At 48.2% G+C, this 18,525-nt stretch overlaps 1 protein-coding gene across 10 annotated transcripts in view; it reads right to left on the bottom strand.

Annotated features, from left to right (window-relative positions):
- PCNT (pericentrin) overlaps nt 1-18,525 on the bottom strand; it is a 127,185-nt gene that overhangs the window by 34,844 nt on the left and 73,816 nt on the right. For 9 of the 10 annotated variants that reach the window (XM_073231174.1, XM_073231172.1, XM_073231170.1 and 6 more), the window contains 8 exons: nt 17,501-17,730; nt 16,982-17,074; nt 16,858-16,884; nt 15,981-16,187; nt 13,915-14,070; nt 11,516-11,596; nt 7,418-8,248; nt 308-1,030 (listed from right to left, as the gene is read on the bottom strand). In XM_073231174.1, coding sequence (XP_073087275.1) covers nt 308-1,030; nt 7,418-8,248; nt 11,516-11,596; nt 13,915-14,070; nt 15,981-16,187; nt 16,858-16,884; nt 16,982-17,074; nt 17,501-17,730 — 2,348 coding nt within the window. The remainder of the gene's footprint in view (nt 1-307; nt 1,031-7,417; nt 8,249-11,515; nt 11,597-13,914; nt 14,071-15,980; nt 16,188-16,857; nt 16,885-16,981; nt 17,075-17,500; nt 17,731-18,525) is intronic. The other variant, XM_073231173.1, reaches the window with a different exon arrangement.

An 18,525-nucleotide genomic window follows, 5' to 3' on the forward strand; every position in this document is an offset into this window, starting at 1 on the left:
ACTATACCAGGGAGTTGAGTTGCCGGATGGACATGCCTGAATTTATCATTTCCAAACAGAATCGAAATAAAAGTGTTTGAAGCTTGTGGACACAATGAAGTCATATGCTTCTAGTAATTTAATCAAATTCATCCACAGCTCTCTAGGAGTATTTTAAAGAAGTCACTAGCAAGTATTTTGGATTAAAAAATTTTACATGAGATGGTAGTATACAGCTGTGACACGTGGACACATTCCTGGGGGAACGCACAGGAGCTTTGGCCATCCCACACATGCCCACCAGGACAGCACCCAGGGGACCACTTACCACAGCTGTCCACTGCACGTGCTGGTCAGCAAAGGGAGCCCTGACTGTGGCCAGCAGAGACGCTGCCCACCCAGGTGCCTTTCTGGATGCTGACCTGCCTGGGTAACAGAGTGCCTGGGACTGGTCAGACGGGAGCAGTAAGGCATCTATCCTGTCTTGCAGGGTGGCATCCAGGCTGCACTGGCTCAGGGCGTCGGAGCAAGGCGTCAGGGGCAGGCTGGGCGGGGGCTCGAGGGTCCAGTCCTTCCTCACGACCTCAGGGGAGCTCCAGGAGGATAGGTCCACTGCCCGGAGGGTGGTCTTTAAGGGCTCTGTCCCCTCACTGTGGGATGAGCCGCCGGAGCTACCGGGCAAGCTCACCTGTAAGCAAAGTGAGCCATTCTGCAAATCTACCTCATCCTCCCCAGGAGCACCTGGCTCCTCGCTTATCACTGAGTTCGGATTTCCAGTAACATCAACTGGATCCCACAGGGTTTCATGAATGTTTAATGCATCAACAGGAGGTGAATTGTCAGCTTCATCACCATTATTGGAACTATCACTTGAACTATTTTCTAAAACATGCCAAAATGCCAATGGCTGTTGACATTTAAATCCCTCTGTCTCAAAGCTCTGAAGGCTCTGAGAATGGACCAGACAGTCCAGTCTTTCTTGAAGTTGTTTCACCTGAGTTATGAGGTCAGCTTTCTGCAGCTGACAATCTTCTAGTAGGTTTCCCTTACCCTGCAGGTAAAAGAAAGACATGCACATGGTAAACATAATTGAGGTCCATGGTGCCCCATTTGTCTGACGTCAAGGCTGTCTTGAGCAATTAAGGGTGAGATTCTGGGAAGGTGGTGGGGCAGTAAGCTCCAGGTGTCCATCTCCCCACCTGGACAACAGGTGACCCGGCAGAATCTTGTCTGGTGCAACTACTCTGGAACTCGAGTCTGTTGAAGGCTCGCAACTTCACGGGACGGCCTGCAGGGTGAACCACAGTCCCTCTGGCTCTTAGCATAATGACACCTACCCACCCCCACCCCCTGGCAGGCAGCTGTGCACCTGCTCCTGGAGCCACGGTGGGCAAAAAGGACCCTGCCCCCCAGACACTGAGGACCTGTGTTCTGAGTGCTGATTCTGCTCACAGCGGGGCAGACGAGGCGGAGGCCACAGTTGCAGCCTCTCCCCCTTTGACTAAAGGAACTTCTGGGAGATTTAAAGGGCTAGTGCCCTTTTACTCCATACTGCATTTTTCTTTTGGAGAAAAATTAAAACCTACAACATTCAAAAGCAACTGAATACACAGAAAAAAGCAGAAAGTGATTGTGTGTGTCCTTAGGGAAAGGTGCAGACAGAAAAGATCTGAGAAGACCTGAAGGTCACACATCAGGCTGATCCTCAGCCCAGAGACAGCAAACCGTAATCAAAGAAACAAACACAACAACCAGAACAGCAAATCCTGAGGAAGAGGATGGTTCCGATTTCCAGATTTACCACATTATTAGCTCATCACCACCAACAACAAAAATCACAAGGCATAAAAGGAATATGGTCCATTCAAAGGAAAAAATAATTCAACTGAAACTGTCCTAAAAAATGCCTAATCACAGATCAAACGACTGTCTTAAACATGCTCAAAGAATTAAGGATGTAGAGAAAGTCAAGGAAATGATGTATGAACAAAACCAGAAATATTGATGAGAAAACCTAAAAAGAAACCAAAAAGAAATTCTGGGGCTGAAAAGCACAATAATGGAACTAAAAAATGCACTGCAGGACTCAAAGGCAGATCTGAGGAGGCATAAGAAGCAACTGGTGAACGTGAAGACAGAACAACACAATCATTAAGTCTGAGGGGAAAAAAAAGAAAAAAGATTGAGAAAAGTGAGCAGAGCCCAAGGGAACCAGACCCCACACACATTGTCGGTGTCCCAGAAGGAGGGGGGGCGGGGGGGGGGAGGCAGAGAGAGTACCTGAGGACAGTGTGGCGGCGCACCTCCCGAGCTCAGTGAAGATATGGATATAGAGACCCAAGAAACTCAGCAAACTCCAAGTAAGATGAGCTCAGAGACTGATGCCGAGACACGGAACAATTCGACTTTCCAAGACAAGGAGAAACTCTTGACAGCAGCCAGAAAGATGTTCATACACAAACAAGGGATCCTCAGTAAAATGATCAGTAGACTTCTGGTCAGCAGAGAATGGTGGGTCAATAAATTCAAAGTGCCGAAAGAGAAAAACTCAACTAGGAATCCAATACCCATCAAAGCTGTCCTTTCACAGTGAGGAAGAAATCAAGACATTCCCAGATAAACAAAAGCTGAGGGAGTCTGTGAGCACCACCCGTCATGCAAGAACTGCTGGGGAAGTCCTGCAGGTGAGGTGAACGGACGCCAGGCAGCAACCTGAAGCCACGTGGAGAGAGAAGGCTCTTGGGAAAGACACACACACGCAGTTACAAAAGCTGGTGTTACTGCAGCAACAGCTTGTAACTCCTCATTTTGTTCTCATCATGATTTAACAGATGAATATATTTTTTAAGGACTGATGTATTTTTTTTTTAATTAGTGTTAAGGGTTAATATTACTATAGCTTTACTTTGTAACTCCACATGTTATTTTCTATATAACTTAAGAAATTAATGTGTTTAAAAGAATTACTAGTTTATATTTTGGGGCACACAGTTATAAAGATGTATTTGTGCAACATCGTAAAAAAGAAAGAGTTGGGGATGGAGCTGTAAAGGGACAGAGTTTCTACATGTCACTCAAGTTAAGCTGGTACAAATTCAAATCAGTGTTATGATGTTAAATGTAATCCCCAAGGTAAGCACAAAAAATAGCAATAATATACACAAAGATAAATGAAAAAGGAATTTAAACATGTCCATTAAAAATCAACTAAACACAAGAGAAGATAGTAATGTAGGAAATGAGGGACCAGAAAAAGCTCTAAGACACACAGAAACAAAAAGCATAATAACAAAAGTATATGCCTCCTTACCAGTAATTACTTTAAATGTAAATGGATTAAGTTCTCCAAACAAAGACAGAAACTGGCAAAATGTATTAAAAACATATGGTCCAACTATATACTGTCTACAAAAAACTCACTTCAGACCCAAAGACACAAATAGGTTGAAAGTGAAAGGCTGGAAAAGATATCGCATGAGACAAGCAACTGAAGGAGAGCAGGGGTGGCTGTGCTGATATCAGGTGAAATAAACTTAAACCAAGAAAGGCTGTAAGAGACAAAGATGGAGGCTGAGCCAGTAATCAAACATCTCCCAACAAAACAAATCCCTGGACCTAATGGCCTCACTGGTGAATTCTAGCAAACATTTAAAACAGAATTAGTATTGATCCATCTCAAACTTTTCCAAAAAACTGATGAAGAGGGAATACTACGTCCAGATGGGTTCAGTGGTGAATTCCACCAAACATTTAAGGAAGAAATACTCATTCTCTACAAACTCTCTCACAGAGGCAGAGGGAATGCCTCCTAACTCATTCTATGAGGCCAACATTGCCTTGGTACTAAACATTGCCAATGCAAGAAATGAAAACTATAAGCCATTTTTCTTTATGAACACAGATGCAAATATCCTCAATAAAATGCTAGCAAATTGAATTCAACAATATAATGAGAGGATTATACACCTTAATTAGGTGATGCTTATTCCTGGAATGCAAAGTTAGTTCAACACAGGAAAATCAGTGTAATACACCATATTAACAAACGGAGGGGGAAAAAATCTCACATGATTATCATGTATGACCACCCACCACCGTAGCTCTTTTCATCTTGTAAAACTGAAACTGTCCTGTTTAAACAGTAACTCCCAAATCCCCCCTTTCTACACCCTAGCAATGACCATTGTATTTTCTGAATTTTGAATTTCATATGGACCCTCGAAGGACCCCAGTAGCCAAAAGAATCTTGAAAAAAGAACAAAACAGGAAGATTCCCACTTCCTGATTTAAAAAATTTATGACAAAACTATAGTAATCAAAACAGTGTGGTATTAGTCTAAAAACAGACATACAGACCAACAGACTATACTAGAGGGCCCGAGTAAATTCTCACATGTTGGTCAAATGATTTTTAACAAGGGTCCAAGACCATTCAATGGGAGAAGAAATGGTTTTCTCAGCAAATGGTGCTGTGAACAGTACATATTCACATACAAAGGGATTCATGAAGTTGGAACCTTACCTCACACCACAAAGAAAAATTAATCCAAAAGACATCAAAGACTTGAAATGTAAGACCTAAAACTATAAAACTCTGGGGAGAATAAACTGGACAAAAGCCCCACAATGCCAGGTGTGACGATTCCTTAGGCAGAGGCAACAAGAGACAGACTGGACTTCATGAAATGTCTGAATCTGTGCATCAAAAGACACTATTTACCGAGTGAAAGTGCAACCCACAGGACAGGAGAAAATACTTATAAATCATGTATCTGCTAAAGGATTAATATCCAGAGTATACAAAGAACTCTTAAAATTCAACAAAAAAATCCCAAACCACCTGATTTTAAAATGAGCAAGGGATCTGAATAGATATTTCTCTGAAGAAGGTACATGAATGACCCTTAAGCACATAAAAGATATCCTATATTCCAAATCATTAGGTCAATGCAAATCAAAACCACAATGAGACTGTACCTCACACCCATCAGGATGACTATTATCAAACAGACAAAGTAACAAATGTTGGCAAGGATAAGGAGAACTTGGAATGCTTGTGCACTTTTGATGGGAATGTAAAATAGTACAGACATGGTGGAAAACAGTAGAGAAGTTCCTCAAAAAAATCAAGAATAGAATTACTACACCCAGCAATTCCACTTTTGGGTATATGCCCAAAGGAACTGAAGGCTGGGTCTCAAAGAGGTATCTCTACATCCACGTTCTTAGCAGCATTACTCACAACAGCTAAAATGTGGAAGAAATCCAAGTGCCCATCAACTGGTACATGGGTAAGCAAAACATGGCCTATCCACACAATGGAATATTACTCAGCCTTAAAAAGGAAGGAAATTCTGACACATGCCACACATGGATGAACCTTGAGGACATGATGCAGAGTGACATAAGCTGGTCAAACGGCAAAATACTGTATGATCCACTTATATGAGATATTTAGAAGAATCCAAATCACAGAACCTGAAAGCAGAATGGTGGTTGCTAGGGGCTAGGAAGGGGGGATTTGGGAGTTACCGTGTAAATGGGACAGAGTTTCAGTTTTACAAGATGAAGAGAGCTATGGTGGTGGGTGGTCACACATTATGAATGCATTTATGCCATTAGGTCGTACATTTAAAAAGGTTAAGATGTCAATCTTACCTGTATTTTACCACACACACACACACACAAAAGGCAACTGGCATCATCTATTTCTGTGGTCATTTTCTGAGGACATAGACCTTTTTTTTTTTTAAAGGAAGAAAAAGTCAACTTTCCTGTAGCTTCTGTCCTGATGATCAGAATTCTAAAACTTTGAATTCTACATTAATTACTTGCCTGCTCTTTGCTGGGAGCAGGCAGGTAAAAACATGTAGGGAAAGAGACTGGAGAAGCCTTTCCAAGACAGACAGACACTGGGGGTGAAGGTCACGAGCCACAGCACAACCGCAACCATGTGGGCGAGTTATCCTGAATGGAAAATCCTAGAGGTGAGGCCTGGAGCCTAGGGAAATTCAACTTGTAGCAGTTTGAAGGGAGATGTAACTGATTGCTCATTTTCCACTGAACAGACCACAGACTTGTGTTTCTAGAGAGCCCTTAAAATAAGACACATAGGCGATTTCAAAATGGATCTGAACAGCACTACCAGGAGAAAACGACAGTTTCAGAGAGGTGTCACTGCATCTGCGTAAGGTGGGTGTCCCCTCAGCAAAAATGCAAGTGTTTCCAATCCGCATGTATTCCCAAGTACGTCGGCTACTCCTAACACTTCACTGAGGTGTGCCACACTCAAGTGCACCTCATTTTTCAGCAGGCGCAGCTCAGCCTCCAGCTGCCTCTGGCAGACGGCAAGCGCTAACGTCATGTCGTCTTGCTCCTGGAGGGTCACCCAGGCTTTGGTGGGCTGCAGGTGACCCTCAGCTGGATACTACAAGCAGAGAACACAGGGCTCAGCTGGATACTACAAGCAGAGAACAAGTGCTCCACGAAGATGCAGGAAACGACTCAGGAAGGCATGTGTGCAGTGAGGCCAGTCACCAGGCTGCTTGGGACGCCTGGAATCTCTGAGTGGAGGGAAGAGGAAGGTCTACAGTGCGTGACCAGCGAGCCCCTCCTTCCAAACACACAGGAAACCAGCTCAGGTGTGCTCGCGCGGAAGGCCCCAAGGGCACAGGGCCAGCTGGGGCGACCCCACAGAGCAGGCAGGCTGGGCTGCAGCAACACAGCTGCCCTGGAGTGAAGCTGCAGGCAGGGAGTCCTCAGAGCTACTGAAACACAAGCTGCAGCACATTCCAGAACGGAATGAGCTAAAAACATCTTACACGTGAAACAGCAGCTAAAAATAAAGCATCTGAACAGAACCCAGAGAGGACGAAGGGAGACCATCTGGCACAAAGTGACCTTTGTCATGGTTGAAGTGTCTCCGCGTCACTGGATGCCCACCGTACTAAAGAAAGCGGGCTTTTAAAAAGCTGAAATAACTTAAAATGATAATACGTGTAAAATAGTATAAAAACAGTGAGCCCCAGTCCAACTTCACTGTGTGCATATGTTCTGACCTGAAGGTCTAGGGCTCCTAGATGCACCCCAGCCTGGCACAAGCTTCAGACTCATTTCTCCACCACGTCAGGACCACTCAGTGGGAACTGTGTGCCCCAGCGCCCAGCACAGAGACAAGGCAAGTTGTTAAATTTGAAGAGCAAAAGAGTAGGAGAGTAGGAGAGTAAGAGAACCCACTCTCCAGAGAACACCCACATCCCTCTGTCCAGCCCCTGTGCTCAGCCACCTGCCTGGGCTAGGGCCTGCAGGTGCTGTGCGAAGCCCAGCTCCCCCAGTGTGCCCTGCTTCCCCGAGCGCACCACAGCCTCCCCAGCATGGCCTAGCCCTCCGCAGAGGCTGCTGGCGGAACAAGGCCCAGGGCCAACCGCCTAATGCCCACCTCCTGTCCTGACTCTTCATCGCACGAGGCCTCTTCACCCCTGGGGACCTGTCCCTGGCTGCTGCCTTCCACATGGGCCCTGCATGCCTGCTGCTTGTCCATCTCCTTCTGGCACCCAAGGAACCGCTGGCTCAGCACCTGCAGCTGGTGGCTGAGGCGGACACACTGCACCTGGAGCCACTGAAGCTCAGGGGGCTCATTGAGAGGCTGCTGTTCCAGGTTGCGGCACAAGTGAGCAAAGGACAACAGGACAGTCCCCAGCTCAATGGAGTGGGCCAACTTCTGTTTCTTCATAGTGTCAATTTCTAAATCCCTTTCTGAAATCTTTGCTTCCTTTGCTTTTAGAGCAGCCTCAAACTCTTGGATCTGGGAGGCCATGCCCTGGACCTCAGCCTCCCGGAGGGACACACTGCACCCCAGCTCAGCTAGCTGCTGCGAAGCAGCGTCCTCCACGCCCTGCAGGCGCTCCCGCAGGGCCCCCAGGGCCTGGCTGTGTCTGCACTCCTGCTCAGCAAGCAGACGGCTCATGGCCTCCTTGGCTGCGAGTGCAGCCTGCAGCTCGCCCTCCAGGGCGGCATGGGCCTCGGCTCCCTCCGACCGGAGGCACAGCAGCCCCTGCTCCAGCTCGCTCCGGAGGTTCTCAGCCTGACAGTCGCTGACTTCATGCACTACGGGGCCCCCGAGGAACAGCTCTCTCTGCAGCCTCTCGATGACTTCATGGAGCTGTTCGATCTCTTCGGCTTTATCCTTCTGTAATCGTTCTTGGTTCTCCTGCAGATTCTCAATAATGGATTTCAGCTCCTCAACTTCAGAACTTCTGTTACACATAACCTGAAGAAAAAACAGTTCAGAGGCAAATTAAATGTTTCAACATCACAATTTACCTCTTTCAACGTACAGTTCAGCCTGAATTCATTCTTACAGAAGTGGAGAAACTTCACAGCTTGAAAACTAAAACAGCTGTGGGAGCAAACTAACAATGTCATGAAGTGACATTAAATATTTGAGAAAAACACCCACAGTACTTCACTGCACCTACTTTCAGGGCATCAAACTGGCCAAACGGCAACGTACCCAGCTGCTGCTAGGCCACCTGTTCAGACATGTCTGTCAAGACTGCATCTCATCACCACTCCACCCCTCAAGCACCGAAATGCAGAGGAGGCTCCGACTGGTCACATCCCAGCCAGCGACACCTCCAGGCTCGCGTTCTCCCCACTGTTTAAATGTGTACTTTGTTAATACATGAAAAACTTTGATTTGTTGGCTTTCCCTGAAGGTAGCATGTAGATTTTAGGGGTCATTCTAACACAAGAAGAAGAGCAAAGGTGAGACTGAGGCAGGGCCCTGCACTGCTGGGGTATGTGAATGCTCAGGGGCCCACATGGACGGGGGACCTGTGGTCGCCAGCCTCGCCCTGCTGCGCATGGTGCCACAGCAGCCTCGGAGACAACTCATGCTGTACTGCCCAATCCTCACCACGTTTAGTGTGAGGAGCACTGTCAACCCTACTTTAAAGATGGGACATTTGACATTAGACAGTAAATATCTTGCCAAGACCCCAAAGACAGTAAATGGAAAATCAGGCTTGAAATCTATACCAATATGGCTCCGAAATGGCTCTAAACTCCATTCTTTTAAGATGACTTCACTAGTAGTGACCCAAAATTTTAAAATTTCTAACCAATTTGTGTTCTAGTTAACATTCTTCAACCAATTTGTTACCATCTGATATTCTGCTTTCTAAAAATTGGGTTTCATAACTATTCTTGGTTTTACTAATACTACTTAATAATTACTTTAAACTCAAGTTAAATCTGGCCTCTAGTAAAAACAAAAATTAAAAAACAGATTAATTTTTGGTTTTGGCTGGAGTATCAGCTGTGCACTACACCCACAGTTGCCACATCTGAATGCCACAGTATACAGTTAGCCAGAGGGCATTGCAGCGCACAGGGTGGGCCTCACAGCCAGCCTGCTGGGCAGCAGAGACTGTACCTGCCTGCTCACAGCGCTGAAGGGCCCTGCGCAGAACTAAGGGCAGGGTGATTCTGCCCACACTCGTCTTGTGCTCCCTCACATGATGCAGTAAACACAGAGGGGGGAGGTAACTGCTGCAAAACAGCCATAATCACAACACAAACGTTATACGTACAATAGTAAAGCCTGCACATGAAGGTGGCATTAAAATGGAAAACACTAACATCTAAAGTAAGACCTCTGAGGTGCAGAGCAATAGGAAGCAGAGGGCACCACGACAGGCCAGGGACTGAGCATGGACACTGGGGCCTCCCCAAACACGTGTGGCAGCTCCCTGTCCTGAGTAGGGCTGTCCCTTCGATGTAGAGCAGTGAGAGGGCGATCAGGCCTGAGTGTCCCCTGCCCCCGGAGCAGCCACAGGAGGCTCACTCGATCACAAGTGGCGTCTCGAGGGCATGCCCCTTGGTGAACAGGGTCTGATATCCCTCATGAACACAGATGCAGAAACCAGTGACAAAACAGCAGATTAAACCCAATAATATATTAAAAGGGTAGAATCACCACCAAGTATGGTTTATCCTAGGAATGCAAGGTTGGTTTTAACCTTCAAAATCAATATAAGTAGTCTTATTAAGTAGAATAAAAGAGCAACATAATATATCTATTAGAAGAGGCAAACTAGAAACAGGAGGAATTTCCTTAATTTGATAAAAGACATTTATGGGAAACCTACAGCTAACAACATACTTAGCAGTGAAACACTGAGCACCTTCCTCTGAGATCAGGAGCCAAGAAAGGACAGCCGCGCTCTCCTGTTTCATCTGATGCTGGAAGTGTAAGACATTGTTGCAAGAACAAAGATCAGAAACAGAACCATCTTCATTTGCAGACTGCACACTAGTGCACAGAAAGCCCTAGGAATCTATGAAAACACTAATGGTGTACATGAATTTAGCACGGTAACAGGATACAAGGTTAATATACAAAAGTTATATATATGCATACTGGCAGCAAACAACTGGCAGTGGGAAAAAATTTAAAGCCCACTTACAAAAGTTCAACAAACCGTATACATTTAAAGAAGATGTTTAAGACCTCTTTACTTAAAACTATAGAATAAGTGGGAAATAAATGATAAACACACTAACCCAGGTGCTAGAATAAGCAGTGAAGGATGGGAACAGTTCATGGAGAGAACAAGGTGTCAGAATGTCAAGGAGCTGCTGGAGGGGGGAGTACAGAAAAGAAAGGGCAGCCACATCAGCAGGGCTCTTGACATGGAGCGGTGAGGACAGGTTTTCTGACAAACCTGGAAGATGTTATGATTCCAGATGAAAATCTTCACTGACATAAAATAAGGGTGGAGAAAACACATCAAAGAATGGTTTCCTTCAAAGAATCAGAAACCTAAGAGCTGGTCCTACAAATGGAGTTTGATTTTTATTGATTATATTTTTAGTTTTATTAATATCAAAACAGACGTCAGCTATACTTTTACAAAAAAATGAGAAGCAGAATCACAAAAAACAAAAGATGTACAGGTTTGCACATGTCCAGAAATGAAAAACCCCAGAATAAAATATTTGAGATTGTCTTTACAGTTTTCTATTCTTAATGGAACTAAAATTCTTCCCACCACATACACCATTTTCAACATATATGGTATTTTAGTATGTAAAACTATACTTGCATGGCCAATTCCAGAGTACTAAGGGAATATATCAGATACAACCTCCTTTAAAAAATTATCACTAGTTATAAAAGCATTCCTCAAAGTAACAGAAAAGGGTATTTTAAGCCAAATATATAAGCTACCAACACGGTTCGTTAATATCCCAATAGACTCTTTCACTGCAAAACTTAGAGACAAGAACCGCAGACAAAACCCTCCTTTTACCCAAAAGCACCCCACCCTGCCATGCTTACACTTTCCTCCAAGATTAATGAAGTAGCCATTATAAACTGTACGGAAGGACACAGGCCGCATCACCCCAGAGGCCGCTGCTGATCCCCAGGTCACACCTATGAACTACTGAGAGCACGACACGCAGGATGCTGTTTGGTGCAAGGGCAGGAGGCTGAGCCACATCAGGCGCGCGTGTGTCAGGGAAGGCCTACCTCACTGAGCACACTGCTCCCCATCCCAGCCAGCTGCTCTCTCATACACATTATCTCCTTTTCTTTGTTCTGCAGAAATGCCTGTGGAATGAGAACAAGAACAAAGTATTACTGTGGGAAACAGTCCCCTGATCTCCCAGAGGTGAGATACTCTGATAACATAAGCCTGTAGTTTTAAACAGTAACACTCAATTTCAAAGTGTTTTTCTGTTAAAAGTGCTTTCTGTTTAAAATAACATTAGTTTGTCTTTTGAAAATCCATTACTGCGCTTCTCCAGGTATCTGTTTCAAAGTTTTAGGCAGAAAGACAGACATGAGAGGGGTAGAGGGAGAATAAAGTCAGTAAAGCTCACTAAAAAGGACTCAAAGAGTCAACCAGATACAACCAGAGAGCCTCAGGAAGGACTCACATAGTCAGTCAACTACCTGAAGTTTCGAAGGCCAGGGTGACTTGGAATGTCCAGATTATGCCCTAGATAAAGAAAAGTATCCAAGCACAGTCCTTGTCTTCATTGTACAATTAGATCATGCCATGTAAAATCTACTTAGTCTGCAAAAAAGGCCCAGCTTATTCTTTAACTTAATTCTATATGCTGTTCTCCCCCTTCTTCTAGCCCCTTAATCAGCTAACTTTGTAACCAGGCCTGGAGACAGGACCCCCAAGTGTAGACGAGCCCATGTGAACAAAGAATGCTGAGACCGGGACCAACACAATCCCCTAAATGACCTTGTCCTTAGGAGAAAGCTTCAAAGGAACAACCAGTCACTTGTATACATGCTTTCTGCTGACCCTTACCCAAAAAGCCCCATAAAACCCCAGACCCCAAACCCTCAAGCACGCCTCCTCTCCGAGATCGCCCACACTCCCCTTTCTTCCAGTGTGTGTCTCTCTCTGTTCCACTCCATGTAAGTAGGGAGGGCTGCTGGGAGCTCTGACCTGGGCTGCCGATCCCCATCACCTGGGTGATCTGCACAGGACTGCAGCTGCACCACCACGCTCTTAAGTAGCCTGCCCCTGAACCCCCTTTGTTTGCCTCTGGGGAGTTCTCAGGACATAATCTCACTCCATCCAGACCCGAGCGGACGCTGGACGCCAGGTGAGCCTGGCTTTAGAAGCTGGGGAGGGATTCACCCACTGCCGAGCGGGAGTTCAGCGAGTCACCCTTCCCTCCCCCTGTTCTTCCTCACTCGCTCTCTGCCGCCTGCGAGGCAGCTACCATTTGCTCCTACTCTCACTTTAATGAATTCCTTCCTCACCTTGCACTGACTTACCTGTGTCTCTGAACGGAATTTCTCCCCAATAAAAGCAATCACCAAGGATGCTTCTCCTCTGCTAATTAAAGAACAGTTCCCACAGAAAGGACAGCCGGTGACGAGGACTTGCCTAAACTCTATTTTTACTGAAGTCATTTTAAAATCATGCCACTGTGACCTTTGTGTGATCAGCATGAATGACTGTGACCCCTGAATTTCCTGTGATGCTGTTGGTTCACTGAGCAAATAGCTGTCGTGCTGGACAGATGCAGGCACTCTACACTCAACACGCTGCAGGCCACTGGTGGGGCCAGGCCCCTTTACAGCTGGAAAGTCACCCCCACTACCAGAGGCTTTTCTTTTTTGCTTCAAAAGCACAATTACAGTAAGACAGTAAGAGACAATTTAAAAACAGATTTTTTTTCCATCCTGCTGGCAGAAGGGATGATAATGAGACTATGACTGAAGTCGCCTCCTTTGGAATGGGATGCCCTGTCATGGCCAAAAGCAGGCTGTGTCACTCCAAAGTCATCAACTACTTCCTCTTCTGTTTCTGTCTCTAGGGAAGTCCCTCTCCTGCAGTTTCACTCCAGCAGGTGTCCTCAGAGGCTGGCAATCAGCGCTGCCCCAGGGGGCAGAGCCTGAGTGGGCGGAGCAGGTGAGCGCCACCCTGCAAGCGGCTGTTTCTGCTCCCAATCCCCGGGTGGCTCAGAGGTCAGGACCTTCCTGAGGCCACCTGCCAGGTCTTCCCCATCACCGTCAGTCTGGCGTTCTCTTCCTGCAGCTTGTAGCTGCTCTGCAGGCCCAGTTTCAAGTTCAGATGGACCATTTCCTGGCTTTTGCTCACTAAGTTTTCTTTCATCTTTTCTAATTGTTCTTTTAAGTCCAAAATCTTCCATTAAAATAAAAGAAGTATTAAAAATGATTCAATATTCTAACTGACTTAAATTCACTTTTAAACATTAAAAAATATATGCCAAAACAAGTTATTAATACCCTATATCCCACATAAGAAGGTTTACATTACAAAGAATATACAGCAGTACAAGCCCACCCTCACTGGACGGCCTGCCCTTTCCCGCGCCACGAGGGCCCAGCAGCAGAACAGGAGCAGAGGGTACCCCTTGCAGGCCCGCCACACCCACCTCGCCCTCTGGCTGCAGGAGCGCCCCTCGCATAGCCTCCAGCTCTCCGTCAGGGTGCTCAGAAAGACCGCCCACAGGACCCCCATCCAGTTCAGACTGCAGTGTGGACATCAGAGGCACTTTGCTCAGCTGCTGCTCCTGTAACGCCTCTTTCTCCTGTTTAAGAAAATCAGGAGGTTGTTTCAGGCAAGTATTTCCGCAATCAGAGGCCTCACCGCTGTGTTAGAGCCACACGGTCTTTGGCTCTTCCTGGAGGACATGGACACACACCTGCACGTACCTGCACATGGTCTATAGATGCAGCAGTGCTCAGAGAGCTGCCTGGGACAGATGCAGTCCCAAGGCGAGCACTGTGGTGTGCCCCAGGGCTCCCCTGCGAGGAGGTCCTCCCTAGTGATTACTGAAAAAGGTACATGAAGTCTCTAGACTGTCAGCAATTTAAAAAAATTATAAAGAACTTGCAAAGAAGAGGGCAATGGGTGACCATACTCCAGCACAATGAATGCTGACAGGCCATTAAAGAGTCTTCTAAGAACAGTTAATTTGGTAACACAGGCACAACATAGGAAGCGGGGAAGAAATGGCACACAAAGCTGGATGTACGGTCCCGCTCTGGAGGGAAACGGCATCTCCTATACCCCAGCACCCAGGGAACGTGAGGAGGCGGGCGGCAGGAGCCCCCAGTCGGGCTGTCCCCACACAAGCACAGAAGTGGCTATGGCAGGAACACAGGGCTGTGCGGGGCACCCTCCCTGAGTCAGCGAGCAAGTCCCCGACGAGGGATGACTTCACCCGACAGCTCCCATCAGCATTCTCGACTCAGATGCATGTGGTGAGGTCAGCGCCCCAGACTCCACGCCCCAAGGCTGGTGCTCCCCAGGCTCACCCCGCCAGCGTGGGGTGGCCTCCACAGCGCCCCCTCATCTACAACAGGCCAGACCGGGGCATCTGCACAGCACAGGGACAATACAAGGCCACGAGGAGGGGTCCCCACTGCAGTATTTCCACTGAGGAGCTGACAAATTCCTAAACTTGAACATCAAAATGGTCATCAGGAGATCTAAGTAATTAGTGAAGCAGGTTTTTTAAGCCTAAAGTCTTGAACATTTAACTTATGAAATTTCTGAAGACAAACTCAAGAGTACTGGAGAGATAAATGAGTATCACAAAAGCTGATGTAAAATGTTACCACACCAAATGTGACATTGTGATTTCTCATAATAAACAGGTGTTTGGTCTCCCTGCTCCCAGCACAGACTCTGGGGGTTTTACCCTTGGAATTCCCTAAGTGTCCAGAGCAACACAAGTATCTTTGGTACATTGATGAGGTGACTTTGGGAAGCCCCAGGTCCCCTCAGGGTGGGGGCTGGTCACCAGGGGAGGCCGCCTGTTAGTAGAGGGCCAGGCGGGAGGGGTTGGATCAGAGGCAGCCGGGTGCTGATTTCCTCACCCTGCCCATGAGAGGGGACCTCCACGAAGACCCAGAGGACAGCGTTCAGAGAGCTTCTGGGGCTGTGCCCAGAGGATTGCGGAAATACTTGGGGAGAGTGGCGCCCGCAGAGGGTGTGGGAGCCCCACCCTGGGAGCCCTGCCCTCCCCCCGGCTGTTCCGAGTCACGCCCTGTGTGATAGCCAGTGACCCAGGGGGCACCCTGAACTCTGTGGGCAAATTGACCGAACTGAGCAGGGCCCCAGGACCCTGACCTATACTGGAGCATCAGAAGCACAGGGACACCCTAGACCTGCACGGGGCAGTCCTGTGGGTTGGGCCCCCCTGGGGTCTGATGTCATCTCCAGGTCCACAGGATGATAGAGTAGAGCTGTGGGACACCAGCTGGGCCACAGGGTGTCAGAAGTGAGGTGAGGGGCTGGTGCAGCAGGGGACTGGTGAGGAGAAAGAGGGGGCGCTCTCCCCTGCCAGTGGAAAGCAGAGGGGTCAGAGCAAGGGCCCTACCCGACAGTGCTGGAGCAAAGGGAAGACCAGCCCCTTGCCTACAGCGCCCCTCCTGGCCCTGGGCAACGCCTGCACCGACGAGACCCTAGGAGGGGCCAGCGATGCAAGCTCACCTGCTCAGATTCCTGCAGGGCTCTTCTCTGTCTCTCCAGCTCTTCCTGGAGCTGGACCACCTGTCTTCTCGAGTCAGCATTCGTCTCCTCAAGACGTTTAATTTCTTCCTCCTGCATCAACACTTGTCTATCTGCCAATTGATTCTTTCTAAGCAATTCATTAAGTCCTTCTGACTTTTCTCTCAATTTTTCTTGTAACACTTCAACCTAAAACATCAAAAAATGCTTGAGAAATACAATAATAAAAAAAAAAAAACTCTCTTCCAAATAAGAAAGCACATGATACACTGGAGAGAACACTGATCCTGTGTTTCTAGAGTGAGGGTATGCAAGGAAGCCCCATGGGAGGACAGGACAAAACTGCACCAAGACTGCATCCTCTAGATAAAAAGAACACTAATAGTAATACTGTGATACACAACCATTAGTGAGATACAGGAAGGGCCCACTGCCCAGCAATGAGCAGGCCGCAGTGGCAACCTCCAGATACATAACAGCACGGAACAGGCACACAGCAGTGGGCAGAGGGAGGGAGGGCACCTGAGGGCTGCAGCGGGAGAAGGCCCTGTCTGTCCAGCTGGGACCCTGGCCTGCTTCTGCGGGGTCACTGCAGGGGACACTGGGTGCAGGGACAAGGGAGATTTCTGTGTCTCATTTCTCACAACTGCAAGGGAGTCCCCAACTCTCTCAAAATAAAAGTAACTTTAAAAAAGAATAAGCAACCTGACTATGGCCACCTCGGACAGAAGGCCAACCATTCGGCCACAAGCGGAAGGAAGCAAGAAAATCAAGCAGGAGACAACTGAGCACCCAGACCTCCCTGGAGTTGGGCAGCACGGGCAGGGCAGCACCTGAGAGGGAGCAGAGAGGGACCTACCTCTTCATCCAGTGGCGCCTGCTGCAGCTTTCGTGTACATGGAAGGCAAAAGTGTGTTATGAGACAAAGCTTGAAGACACCCCAGAGACAGGCTCCCTGCAGGGGCGGCACATGAGCGACTTACGGGGCCGTGGTGGGGGCCCTGGGGCTGCCCCTGCAGCCTCTGGATCTCCTGCTGGAACTCCTCCCGCTCGCGCTCCCGCTCCGCGGCCTGTTCCTGTCATGGGAATCGGCCTGTTTGCAGGATTCCCGGGACCCACCACTTCTGCTACACCCACCTCCCCAGAAGGTAGCCAGGGAGGTGCAGCCTGGGGAGCCTGGTCTGCACCTGCCATGCATGTGCACCGCCCGGGCATGTGTGACATGGAGAAGTGGGGGCGCCCTGTGACCTGCAGCACAGGCAGCTCTGGAAGCCTGTGTCCCACTGCCAGAGGCGTAAGAAGAGTGTGTGTGGGGCCGGCTCAGACGTCACTGCACAGCGGCACCCCAAATGTCCGCTCAGAGGCAGGGCCAGGACAGCCACCCGACCTGCTGTCCTTTAATCGTAAAGTCGCAGCCTGGGGCTTATTTAATGACGTGGGGAGAAGCTCACGCTACAAAGGTGACCTCCAGTGACATGAACAAAAGCCGTCCAAGTCCTTACATCCATGAACTGCCGCTGGCTCCGCAGGTGCTTGTCCAGAGACTCCATCTGCTGCCTCAGCGCGCAGAGCTCCTCGGCCTGCCGTGCACAGGCCTGATGTCGAGCCAGCTGTTCCTCCAGTTCGGCCTCAAGAACCTTCATCTGGGACAGCAGCGCTGAGCGGTCCTTCTCAGACTGCTGCCTGGTCTCCGTGTGCTCCTTGGTTAGGCATTCCACTTCCCTCCGAAGCGCTAAAGGTGCAAAGGACACAGATGGAGGGAGGCCCGGCAGCTGAGGGCAAAGTGCAGCTGTGACATCGAATGCCCACCACAGACACCCTGTGCAGCTGGGCCAGCCGGGAAACAGCAGGCCCCATGCCTGGCCTCCCCTGCAGCCTGAAACGAAGTACTGGGCAGGAGGCGATGGGGGGAGCATGGTGTCTTCTGAGGCCTCCAGACCCTGCCCCACAAAGCAAGGCCCTTCCCTTGCTGCTCCCTTTCCTGCAGCAGGAGGGGACCCAGCAGAGGCCACAGAGTCCCCTGGAGAGGAGACACATGCCCTAGCAGCCAGAGTGAGCCCGTGTCCTGTACACACTGAGCCTCACCTTAACAGGCACAGCCATGATTGGGCCAGAGACCCACTGAAAATAAAGTCAAGCACTTATGCAAAAAAAGAAGTTACATCTTTTACATGAAAATCAGCTAAAATAAAACCATTAAAGCCTTAGAGTACATCTCGGTATTCCCAAATGACACATCTGGCTACTTCTCTGTGCCTTCACATATATTCTCCAATATGGGAAAATAAAATATAACTTAAAACTTCCATCAGAGGGAACATGAGCCCTCTGAGGAAGCCCCCCAGCAGATCAGTGGGCAGCAAAGGCACTCACTCATGCCCATGGCTACGACGGCATCTGGGGCGAAGGGTCCAGCCACCGGTAAGTCAAAGGCCAAACTGAACTGCCTGAGGGAGGGGAAAGGCCACGATCCAAGTGGAAACTTTACACTAAGGTGCATCTGTCAGAACTCATCGGCCACTGATGG

Source organism: Manis javanica, chromosome 3, assembly GCF_040802235.1.
Source record: "Manis javanica isolate MJ-LG chromosome 3, MJ_LKY, whole genome shotgun sequence".
NCBI classification, from domain to species: domain Eukaryota; kingdom Metazoa; phylum Chordata; class Mammalia; order Pholidota; family Manidae; genus Manis; species Manis javanica.